The 12,990-nt window shown below is 41.1% G+C and overlaps 1 protein-coding gene and 1 long non-coding RNA gene across 2 annotated transcripts in view; both read right to left on the reverse strand.

The window, feature by feature from the left end:
- LOC310658283 overlaps nt 1-12,990 on the reverse strand; it is a 47,668-nt gene that overhangs the window by 11,081 nt on the left and 23,597 nt on the right. The window lies entirely within an intron of this gene.
- LOC310658559 (U6 snRNA-associated Sm-like protein LSm3) lies at nt 4,344-4,940 on the reverse strand. The gene has a single exon (XM_083400689.1). It carries the CDS (start codon nt 4,925-4,927, stop codon nt 4,619-4,621), a length of 309 nt encoding a protein of 102 aa, XP_083256815.1. The 5' UTR covers nt 4,928-4,940; the 3' UTR covers nt 4,344-4,618.

Below are 12,990 nucleotides of genomic sequence, written 5' to 3' on the forward strand. Positions count from 1 at the left end.
GTTGCAGTGAGATCTTGTGAGGGCAGTACCTTCCTGTTTTGCCTCAGGAGGTCAAAGAGGGCGGACTGCCCCTGGCTACAATAATGAGAGGTCTGATAAAGACAGTCTTGTAAAGCAAAGCAATGCTGTATCAGGTACAAAAGTATATGGCCTATCTTCAGGCCATTTGGACGTGTTTAGTTTAGTTTTTTACAAAGTCTTCAATTGCCTGGTTGGTCATCGTCTCTCATATTTCTGTCCTTTCTGCAGCCAGCCCCTCACTCTCCATTGATTGCTCGGCCATGATGGCAACATCCATGACGGTTGTCTGCCCTCCGTTGACAACAATCAAATCTGGTTTACAGACAGACATAGCCAAAGATATTCCAGGCTCTTCTGTCTCAATTCCTCCTTTCAAACGAAGCAGCTTAGCTATTTGTTTCACGACCTGGTTGTGAGGGGTGCATCTTGCATTGTGAGTCAGTTGGCAAGAGTGGGCTATGTTTTGGATCCTCTGATTGGCACGTTACATTTTTGCCATACCGGGATGTGCTTAAGGACAGACAGAATCATTCACAGGAATCACAAATGTGTCATATGAACAGACACTTGGACCCATCATCTTCTAGCGTTCAATCATGGAACGTGCATTTCTTCCAACAATCACGCTAAGATGAGCTCGGGTGCCTACAGACTTTGGCACAAGCCACTGTCCAGATGGGAATTTAAACACCCCAGGGAACTATAAGCAAATACTGACAATGTGCTTTGTAAGGCAATTACTTCTTAGATGCTCTACTACACCTAGACGCCGTTGACAAATAAATCCAAACCTTTATTTGTTTGTTTGGGGCATAGTGTAGGGAGGTGGAAGAGTGAATGAAAGAATGATAAGAGGAATTTTGAGCCGAACAAATATTTGTATACTGTGCTCTTCCACAAACATGCTTGCAGTCAAGAGCAAACGACAACACTAGCAGCCACAACAAATCATGTTTCCTTCAAAATAAGAAAAGCAATTACACAAAGTACATAAGAGCCAAACGGAAAGGATCACAAAACAATTCAAATAATAATTGCAGAAGGAGAAATGCTTTGCTATAATGGTAACCAAAAGCAGAACTGTAACACATCAAAACACATTTATATAGGACCACACAGCTCAGAAAATACACTGCTTAATTCAATTACACAGATTCCCGACAGGTTCAAAACATGCTCCACATCCACACCACATTCCCAAACTTTTGACTTGCTGAGTAAAGATCATATACTATCCCTTATGAAAAAAGCAACCTAAAATATTTGTGTTATTATCCAATCTTTTTCTACTCATAGGATCATACGAAGCCACTTTAGAGTGACCCAGACCATTATATTGGTTTATCTCTAGATCAATATTCTCTTCACTGACTGGCAACATCTCTCCAGCCTTTCAGATCAAGAGTCTCTCTCAGTCCCACCTGGAGCACCAAAAGTAATTCAGTAATGGCAAAGAGTGCTTAGAAATATCTCTCTGCCACATACCTCTGTACCTCACAGACTAAAATGATTATACCATTTTGTGTTCCTGTCTCTTTTACTGTTCTTATATAGAAGTGGCTGCCATTTTGTATTGTGCCCTGTCCCCATGGCAGCCATTTTGTGACTGGCACCTGCACTACTTTCTCAACATTCCAAAGGTGGCCACTGGCCCCAAATGGCTGGTGGCCCCTGATTTACCATGAAGTACATTGGTTGTGGTATTTGGGACACTCATTTTTTTTCCTCCTTCAAGGTTACAGCAAATGACACTTTGTTAATCGACAACTGTTTGGCTGAGGTGGCTCCAAGTCCTCTCCTCATGTGTTGCCACACAGAAATCACCTCAGATTGCTTGGCAATTGACCCCAGCTCTTTGGATCGCCGTAACACACAAATAATTCCAAACTGTTCGAAGTTGACAAGTGTGCAGTTTGCCTTGCTTACCACCAGGTGGCAAAGCCAATATATATGCAGATAAGCAAAAGGGGAAAGAGGTTTGCTGAACAAAAAAGCATTTCTTTTGTTGCTTGCCAAAAGATGGCAAAGACTACAGAGGCTTTTGGAGTCCCCAGAGGCTGGACAGAACATTAATGTGCCTTCCTTGTTACTTGCTGCTGCTGTATTTTGGCAGCATTACGTGTTGACCAGTCATCTATGGATTTTGTCTTCCTGTCTTCAAGTTACATCAAGGTGTTGCTCCATTATGTGTCAAGGCTTGCACACTGTTAGGAGTAACAAATGCAAATGTTGTCTGTTTGCCAGCGCTGAGTCTTCAGGAGCACGGAGTCTCCGAAGACTTGGCAAACTTTCCGCCGTACACAGGATGAGCGAGGAAATAATTTCTCATGAGAAAGTCCTCATGTTTCATCTTTGTAGCACTGATTGGTACAAAGGAAGGTTATGAAAACATAAGAAAACAGGGTCAGAAAACACAGTCTGCTTTCAGGGAGAGGCTTTTATATTCATCAAACAAGATACATTTCAGAGCTCTGTGCAGAGTTATTATAATTTCTATTGTATAAGCATACATGGCTCTTAACAGAACATCCTAAGTGAAACAGACAGGCTTACAATCTGCAGTTAAGGGTCACTTATGGGATCCTGCACACCATCTGGCCACTCAACTCTGTTTTAGGGTGGCCCCATGCCCAACTTCAGAGAGGTTAGTCCTCTCTTTGAAGGCACCCTGTGTTTGAATGGCTCTCTGGTCCAAGTCCAGTTTAATGATTAAAAACTACCAGAAGTTGGCCACCAACTGTTAGCACCAGGAAAGCAAACTAAGGCTATATACACATTACTTGCTTAAAATGCAGTGAGGTCGTCCAACCTCAACCCAGCATGTGAAGTCACTTCTGCATGTTTCTGTACACACCAGAGAGATGGCAGAGATGTCTTCACCCCCCCATCCACCAAACCTGTTTGATTTCCCTACACCAGCAACCCCCCTGAAACTGATTATGCACTTTCCTCTGCACATGTGCAACGGCTGTCTCAAATATACACACCACACCTCAGCTTAACTGCAAAGTGAACATGTCTTACATTTTCAAATACGATAGAAACTAGTTGGAGGAAAAATGCACCAAACAGCAGTATTTCTCAAGGAACTGCAGGACAAATGTGGATTGTGGCTAATGTCATGTGTATACTGTGTGTGTGTGTGTGTGTGTGTGTGTGTACACACACACACACACACACATATATATACACACACGCACGCACACACTAAATTTGTTCCTATACATATGAATTCACAGGTGCACATTTTATTCAAATCAACGTCTTCTATTTTTGGGTGCTACATATCTCCTCCTCCTTCCCCACCAGTGCAGGATTGTAGTCAATATGTGCGAGTAGAGGCGGAAGATATATAGGGGACATTTTCATGTTCTGTCAAGGACAAATTGACAAGTTCTATGAAAGGCAGGGATCATCATAATGATGGATTGCTTACAATAATCTTGTAACCTATGTAAAATGTCTGCAACCTAAGCAGTGTCCCCATGGCTTGATAATAGAATTTCAGTTTATATACAGAGCCTACAAGCAGCAGGCTGAGTCAAAACAAGCCACAAAACATTGCTTTCCATGTGTCATGGAAAACAATGTTTGAACAATCCACTGCTCTTGGACTGAGCAAAATGTGTTCACAACCATGCTTCACTTATTGAAAAAGTGTACAGAGCCCATTAAATGGTGAAAACAATGTCAGGCTGTGTACACACAGAAGTTTGAAGTGGGCTTGATGCATGCCAGACATGCATTTTGTGTGCGTCATCCACACGATGTTATTCTCATCCAAGTAGCGGCCTCACCATTTCATTAGAGGTTTCCTGAGCCATTGACGATGCGGTAAAGAAACCGCCCTAGCATAAAATCACATGTCACTTAACTGCGGGTATACTAGATGATGTGTGATGGCGCACATGTGTAGTGATGACGTTTTACTGAGTGCCACAATAAAAACCCATGTGCATTTTCTTGGGAGTAAAAATACAATAAAATATATGGCGTTTTGGACTAGGACCTGGAAGACCAAGGGTCGAATCCCCACTTGGCTGCAAAGTGCATTGGGTGACCTTGAACCAGTCACTGCCTCTCAACCTGGCCTACATCAAAGGGTTGTTCTGATCATTAAATGAGGAACAGGGGGACCATGTGTGCCACCTTGAGCTCCTTGGAGAGAGAAAAAGTTGAATATAAATGCAATAAATAAAGTAAATAAAACCAAATAACTAACTAACCATTTGCTGCCCTGGTGTGGCTGCTTCACTCTGTCTAATGGTAGGGCTGGACCTGCGAGTGGTTGGTTTTTTTTGTTTTTTTTTTACAAAAAAACCCCAAACAGATTTATTTCTTTAAAAAGATCAGCGGCCACAAGCACAACTAAAATTGTTATATCCACTGATTAGAAACATAACGACACCTGCACTTAAGTTATTTCAGAAAAAAACCCTTATATCAGCTTATATGCCAAATGATCTTACGCCTTCACAACAATCAGGTTTGGATGGTCTTTCAGAATTAAGGGCAGAATCTTAATGTTTAAGGGTATTAGAAGACAGTGTCCAGAGGTCCAACATTTTCTAAACGATGACCATTTTTTCCCATGGTTTCAGCCAACCCTCAGTGGAGGAGCTACAAGTACAACTCCATCTCCACGGACAAACTGCATCGGAATATTCCTTTTGGTAGATTTATAAATCTCTTCATAGGTTTCTTCATCAATTTCTATTGTTGTCACAGTCTCCTCAACATCACCCAAAATCATATTTAAGTGCTGGTCATAAGCATGTAATCTGCCTCGAAGTTCTCGGTCATTTCTCATTTTTACATAAATTCGTTCATCAAGACTGAGTCTGATGAGATCCAAGGGCTCTTGTACAGTATTTGTGGTTTGTTGCTGGTCCACCTCATCCGCCATTTTTTCAAAGCCCACCTGCGAGTGGTTGTGATCTCTCAGGTCCTTCCTCCTCTTTCCTCCTACTTTCTTAGAGATGCTCCCTTCTATAGAAGTGACGGTTTATTTCCTCCCTTATTTTCACTATACTTTATGCAACTATGTGCACTCAGTAGACTGGAGCCAGCAAAGAAAATGACACAAAAGCTACCGATTTGCAAAAAGATGCCTTCATGGTAACACAACTTTCCCAGAACATTAAATGGGGGGTGCGTGTTGCAAGGCACCTAGTTCATATGGTGGGACATTGCTTTCCTATGTTTCACTAATCTAGTGACATAGCTCCATGTGTAGCAGTTTAGAGCCACCTCTATATGGAAGCCACAATACGTGCCTTGGTCCTTCATCGACACAAGAGTGAAGTCTTGCCTTCTGTTTTCCACACATGCCACACCATTTATACCCCACTGGAGGACCCATGGCATCCATTGGTTTGTCTGCTGCCAAATACCAGGACCAAAGAAATAAAATGTGTAGAATTCCTGCTATCCCCTTTACAGTTCTTTCACCCTCTTTTTATTTAGAAAGGAGCCACAAACAAATTCACAAGATACAGAAATGCCACCTTTCTATCAACGCCCCCCTGGGGACTGTATCCTTCTATGAATGTAAAAGGGAAGGTGCACAGCCCCTCAAAGGCTTTTGGAACTGGTCCCATGACAATGAGGAAAATCTGCAATAATCTAAACAAGGAACCACATGGAACTATTTAGGAAAGAAAATACACAGTGTAGCTCTGGTGAGCTACATAAAGGTACGGGAACCTCGAAAACTTCCGCAGGCACTCAGAAAAAAAACTAATCTTTGCGGAAAGGACAATGCAATAACATTTTTCTTGGCGAGGTAACACGTTTATTGTGTTTCAGATGAGTTAAGGAACGGCACTGTGGGGACTGCCACCTGGCGGCCGATGTGCTGTAACAGCAAGATCTTTGATATGACAAACCATACAAGCATATAAATAGGAATAGTGCTTTATCGGTGCGAAATCCATCTCTAGTAGATTTGGAAGTGGTTTGCTGTATCCACATCTCCCCATTTGACATAAAAAAGGTAATGGCCTTATCTTTTTAATGGTCAAGACCCTCTTTTTTTTTTTTTTTGCTTTAAACAAATACAGATAAACCAAAATTACAAAAGAAAAATCCTTGATAATAATAATGGAAAAGGCTAAAAAACTACAAAAAAACACACAAAGTACATGGCATAGAACATAAGCCATTATGAGAAAGAAAAAAGAAAGAGGAAAGAAGAAGGAGAAGGAAGAAAAGAAAGGGGGGGGGGATGAGCCAAAACACAAGAAGGCTCATCTATTGCACGCTTCCGTCAAGGTCACAACAGATCATTATTCTTATCAATCCTCTCTATCTGCATTCCATAGAATTCTTCATCTTGGTTTCAGGGAACATTTCACTATGCGGTATCATTCTAAACATAACCAGGTCTTTATTGATTAACCCTTATCCCCTAGATAATTATTTAAACATTCCCATTTTTCTTTCACCATCTTTTTAGGTTTATCTCTTATTGCATCTGTCAGATTTGCAAGCTTCGGGTACTCACACAATTTGACTACCCATTCATCTTTAGTGGTGTATTTTTATCTTTCCAGTGTTTTGCCACTATAAACCTTGCTGCTGACGTCGCATACATAAATAACCTGGTTTTGTTTTTGGGAATATTATCTGAAACAATTCCTAGTAAAAATTCTTCCGGTTTCTTGCTAAATGTAGTTTTTTTTATCAATCTCTTTATCTCTTCATAAATCATATTCCAAAATCTTTGTATCTCTAGACAGGACCACCACATATGGTAGTATGTTCCTATCTGTTTCTTACATCTCCAGCACTTGTTATTATATAATTTATTTATTTTTGCTAGTTTTACAGGGGTCAAGTACCATCTATAGTACATTTTCATAAGATTTTCCCTTATAAGGACGCAAGCCATGAATTTTATATTTTTAGTCCATAATTCATTCTAAATTTTGGGTTTGATAGTATATCCCAGGTCCCTCTATTAAAGTTCAGTATGCTTGTAGAATTAGAATAATAGAATAACAGTATAATAGAATTGTGGGTTTGGAAGTGGCCCCAAAAACCATCTAGTCCAACCCCTTGGTATGCAGAAATTACTGCTAAATAATCCCAGACAGATGGCCCTTCAACCTCTGCTTAGAAAATATCCAGTCACTGAGAGTCCACCCCCTTTGAGGTTGCCCAATCCATGGTAAGAAATATATTCCTAATGTTTAATCAGAATCTCCTTTCTGGTTATTTGAATCCAATGGTTTGGGTCCTACCCTCTGGAGCAGCAGAAAACAAGCTTGCTCCGTCTTCCATGGACAAGCCTTCAGATATTTGAAGATGACTATCACATCAGTTCTTAGTCTTCTCTTCTCCAAGCTAAACATACCTAACACCCTTAACCATTCTTCATAAGGCCCACCCTCCTTGGTCACCCTCCTGGGCACACATTGTGTCACCTGAAAATATAGTCCCTATTCCTCAAGACCGAAATCTGAAGAGGCTTAGTAAAGTGGATGGGACTGGTCTTGAAAGATTCAATTCCACTGATTCTACTTTAATTAAGTGGGACTTTCTCTTCCTCCTCTTCTTTCTTCTGGGGACCCCCCCCCCCACTTTTTGGTTATCCAGTTTACTTTGTTGTAAACTCTCCCAATCCCCAGTTGATCTGGCAAGATAATGTCATGGAGTTACACCTCTGCTTGATTGCTTGATTTGCTTGATTTTCAGAATATATAAACGTCACAGAATATATGAGTGGTGTTCAGATATATAAAATATAAAATAGTGTATATATATATATATAATATATATTCAAAACCAGCAAGAATTTAAAAAGGCAAAGATAAGATAGACTAACTTGAGGAGGCTTGGGAGCAAAGGAAGGCTTCCAAACCAACAATGAAACCCCTAACAATGTTGGCACTTGTTTCACTTCTAAGGAAAGGGAAATCTAGAGAATTTGGCGTCACAACGCTGAAAGCACATGACTGAGATACAGTTTGCAACCTTGTGCAACCCACGTGGGGGAAGAGAGAAAGAACTGCTACAACAATGCTGCTGATTTCCTGCACTAGAACTTGGGTCAGGTAAAAAAACCCAAAAACCTGTTCGAGCCATTCAGGAGTCTTTTGCATAGGGACCGAATACTGTTCTGATCATTTTACGAATTGCTGTGTGAGCGCAGTCAGCAAGTTACATGGTCAAGCTGTAATGAATCTTAAAGACAAGCTTACTATCCTGGGAGCAGACTTCTCAGACTCTATTAACAAGGAAACATTTGGACCTCTTCCACTGCTGGCTGATTTGTTTCAAAACCTAAGTCTTCAGGGACAAGAAAACGAACCTTGTCAATTTAAAGGTTGCCCATGGAAGCAGGGGAGAATGGCAGAGACTCTGAGGCTCATAAGAATTGCTTTGCAGTGAGAATAACTCTCCCTGTGCAGTAACAAGGGAAGCATTAATGTAGAATGACAATTGCATCTCTTTGACTACAGAGTATTTCAAGCCATGGGGCTCTGCAAAACTATCTGCTCAGATTATATCTCCAAAAAATATCATTGGCTTGGGTGTGATTTTTAAAAAAGTTTTTTGAGCTACCCAATGGCCCAAGGTCTAGCTTGCTATAGAATTCAATACGCAGTTTTAATCTAAATAACTAGTAAAAATGTTCAAAGTATATGTGCATCTAATAATTCATTTCTTCTATTGCAGAAATAGTAGGCTGTGTACATACACTATATAAAGCACAGGCTAAGCACATTTACCCCCTCAATGAATTTCTGTATAGTGAAGTCTGTTAAGGATTGCTGCAAACTGCAACTCTGTGGGGTGTGAACCACAGTGTCCAGAATTCATTGAGCGAAAGAATGTGCTTCAAATGTGCTTTAAAGATATAGTGTGTGTGCAGCCTACCTCTACCAATGTTTTTAAAAATTTGGGTCAGGGTTGAGCCACAGACGGCAGCCTGAAGTGAGCCAGAAATTAGCAGTTGAGCCATGGAGTCAGAACAGAAAAACTCACTGGAGCCAGGAAGACCTCGTTGCTCAGGCAAACTCCCAGCCCAGACAGGAAGCCCTTTACAAAACTTCCTGTCCAGGAGGGCTCAATGACCAGCTTGGATAGGTGGGTGCCAGTCCTGAACTTGAAAGGACTTCCCTGATGAAAGTTGTTCCAAGTCACTGTTCTGATATATTGGTGGGGGTGGGAGGGGCAACCACAAACACAGAAACACAGCCAAAGGTTTCTAGCAGCTCCTGGCAATATATAAAGCAAGAGTGAATACTCAAGATTGCTTCATGGTTAAGGCATACCTGAATGGTGCTAAGTGAGTGTGAGCATGCACCCTATCTTAAGAATATAGCACAGCACTTTGTTACATTTGACCAATAAATAGGTCTACTTATTCTAGCTGCTTCAGCCTGAATCTCAGCAACTAGCAGGTACTAGGGAACCACCAGAGACTGGAAAAAACAAAGGAAGAGGCAGGTGTAAGCCTCAAGCTTAAAAGTAACACTGTATTATATTTTGGAAAATCCCACTTTTTATAGTAAGGTACTAGTACCAGATTAAGACTAGCCTCCCCTTTTTCTTTTGGTACGGTTCTGCTTCTGTCTTTCTCCTTCCTTGAGAAACTGGCCTATGATCCTCTGGTGGGTCCTCCTCCTGTCTATCACTATCCTTGAGAACTGACGAAGCTTCCCAAACCCTGCTAATCTGTGGTCCAGTTATGTATGCATTGCAACCAACCACCCATGAAAAGAAAGCAACTTGTAGGAATGTGTGTGGTTGCAGCAGCTAACTGTGGACCAAGATAGATATGATTACTCAAAAAAACACACAAAAAAACCCAACCTGGGCAAGGGGTCTTCATTCCCTCTACTTGGTCCTTCCAGATTAGAAGATGTGGCTTAACCAGACTCACCAGTTTCAGAAGACTCTCTCCCTATGGCCCTTGCATTATAACCAGAAACTTTAATACTCTTAACAGTGGAAGCAGAGTCAACCGTACTACAAGGCTGGTCTCAGAAGATCTTTGCACCCTTGCTGAAGCAACAGCTCCCATTGTTATAGGTGAGAAACCTTGTACTGGTGATCTGTCCAAAGTCCTGATCAGTGTTGCCTAATTCTATCTTATTCTGCTCTGCAAAACAGCCTGGGCCTTGTCATCAAGACTTCACTTTGCCCAAGCTTACCTTCGCATTGCCTACGGAAACCTGACCTTGATGAAAGTGACTCTTCTACATTGGCTGCTATGCCTCTTGGCTCAGAGGACTGCAACTATAGCCTGCTTTCCTGGGAGCTCCGAGTCTATTTGGGGCAGGACATAGCAATGCCCTTCTATGTCTAAATTATTAGACAAGAGGCTCAAATAAGGCAATCCAATCTCACACCTCTTGTTTTCTGTTTTATTTTTTGACAGACACTCAACATTCTGTGGCTACTAAGCATGCTTAGTCCTCATTCAGATGTTTTTTTTGGGGGGAGTGCCCCCTTATCTCACCCCTACTTTCACAAATCTTGGGGTTCCCCCAAAGCATGCTGATACTTCCCTTTTATTCCTCAGTGTTCTCGATCCATGTCTATCAGCACTCACAGCTTGAGTTTGCTGCCAGAAGGAGTAATTGTTCAGTGAATAACTGTAGTTAAGAAAATTATGTTCCTGTATGGATCTGTGCTTTGGGCACAGTGCATCACACATGATTCAGCATCCAGCATAAACTTATATTTCTGTACATCAGACTGGCTGCTGCTAAACACATGGGAGAAAGACCAATAAAAAGAGAGAGCGATGGCAACCCTACTTAATAATCTTAGTCAAGAGAAAGACTTAAGGCGCAAAGCAAACTGAACACTAGGAGACAGTTCTCGGATTATGGGGTAAAAATCCATAAACCCCACTTGGCAGCCCCCTACCCATTACTGAAAGGTCATGAACCCCCAAAGCATCGTAAGAACGTTAGTTAAGGTGGGTACCACAAAAAAGGTTGAATAGATGGATTGATGGTAAAATGAAAAGCAGATAAGAACATTTAGGAATGGGCAAAGACCATGCTCAGGTCTGGTTAGGAGAGTCAGAAATTTATATTGGCACCATCTTGCACTTGTGAGTCACCTGATGCATGACTCAATGGTTCTGTCCTGGTCATTGGATGAACATGTTTATTGGAATGGAAATCTGACTGTAATGATGCTTTCAGGTTGTGTGGCTCAGCGATGAGATTCTTTTTTTCCATCTTGAGGCATCATGAAAGCCAGACATGAACTGGAAAAATATATTGTGCATTCGATATTCGAGAGCTAATTCACTTACCACAAGTGCCGTGTTTGTGTAAATGGATCTTTACAATTACATTCTTCAGCTGGTTGAGTTTGCTACACGGCAGGTAATTTCAATACAAAAACCCACGGTGAGACAATGCTCTTCTCAAAGACAAGATCTGCTGCATACATTTGCTCATGTACTTTGAGCAATGAAGACTAAGCATGATACAAAAGTTAATAACAAGAGCTCGTATATCCTTAAAAAAGGATACAATGTGTCCAAAGAAAGCCAATCCAAGTTTTTTTAAAAAAACCCTTAGTAGGTCAGAAACACCCAAATAAATAATGCCAGGAGATATGCCTTTATAAAATTGTCTATGCCATCCCATCATTGACATGAGCTGCATTATAATTTATATTAAGGCTAGACAGTGATTCATGCTGTTCTGCCTGGCCCAGCATGCTACAAAATGGTCCCTGAGATAATTAACAATTAGAATAAAAGTCCTTTAAATTTCACATCGCCATCAAACATTGCATTGTAATCCCATCTGCAGCTGTGATGTTGGCTTCTCCACTCATCCATTGTAACAGTAAGTGATATTTATATGCCAGTTACTTCTGAAGTTTCTCATGCTTCATACTTCCTTCTTCAGTGAGCTTAAACAGTAACTTATTGTTTTTGTTTTTGGCTTACACATTGCTCATACGTATTCCATTATTTTTAAATAATAAAAAGCATTATAACTACTCTTAGGCTGCCCCGACTCATTCTTTCTGAACCATTTACTTCTCCAGGAATGCTTCATCTTCTGAACTTTTATTTACATCGGATTTAGTTTGAGTGACAGTCTGATCTTCACCTTCCACAATACAATGGAGGCTCATTCAAATGAATAGAAGAAGAAGAAGAAGAAGAAGAAGAAGAAGAAGAAGAAGAAAGAGTTTGGATTTGATATCCCGCTTTATCACTACCCAAAGGAGTCTCAAAGCAGCTAACAATCTCCTTTTCCCTTCCTCCCCCACAACAAACACTCTGTGAGGTGAGTGGGGCTGAGAGACTTCAGAGAAGTGTGACTAGCCCAAGGTCACCCAGCAGCTGCAGGTGGAGGAGCGGGGAATTGAACCCGGTTCACCAGATTACGAGTCCACCACTCTTAACCACTACATCACACTAGTGTCCTGTTAATGGTTTACCTTCCCAGATGGAATCTGGTGGATGTTAATAAATGAATGAACAATAGGAATGAGTGTGATTCTGTGATCAGTGAGCAGGAAGAAACACACAAAAAGAACACAAGAAAGTCCCTGCTTGAAGAGTAAAATAAAGCCCTGCTTTGGCTTGAAGAGGCCAAAGAGTTAAATAAAAAGCAAGGAGCAATTTCTTTGCCCACAATGATGAAACCAGAAAATAAAGCCCCCATCCTCAAATGGAAGAGGACCATCTGACTAATAAAGGACCAAATTAGGAAGGCTGCAGCTATGGAAGTAACAGGAAACAACTAATTACAGTGGCAGAAACTGCTGCCTGGAATGGACATGGTGGAACCTAGTAATTAAAGGGACAGCAGCTGGGAGAAACATAGCTTTTGCTATAATTTAAGCACAAAGGTGGATTTGGGCTGTGGGTACAAGCATTGTTGGATATTTCTTTGGTGGTATGGGTTGAGTAGTGTAGAACTCTCATTTAATTTTGCTTCCAGTTGATTGCAGAAAAACAGTGCCCCGGCAATGCTA

Source organism: Podarcis tiliguerta (genome assembly GCF_965153285.1).
Source record: "Podarcis tiliguerta genome assembly, chromosome: 10".
Taxonomy (NCBI): domain Eukaryota; kingdom Metazoa; phylum Chordata; class Lepidosauria; order Squamata; family Lacertidae; genus Podarcis; species Podarcis tiliguerta.

Bases quoted from the DNA above. Each gene is read 5' to 3' on its own strand.
- LOC310658559 (XM_083400689.1), bottom strand. From the start codon at position 4,927: ATGGCGGATGAGGTGGACCAGCAACAAACCACAAATACTGTACAAGAG.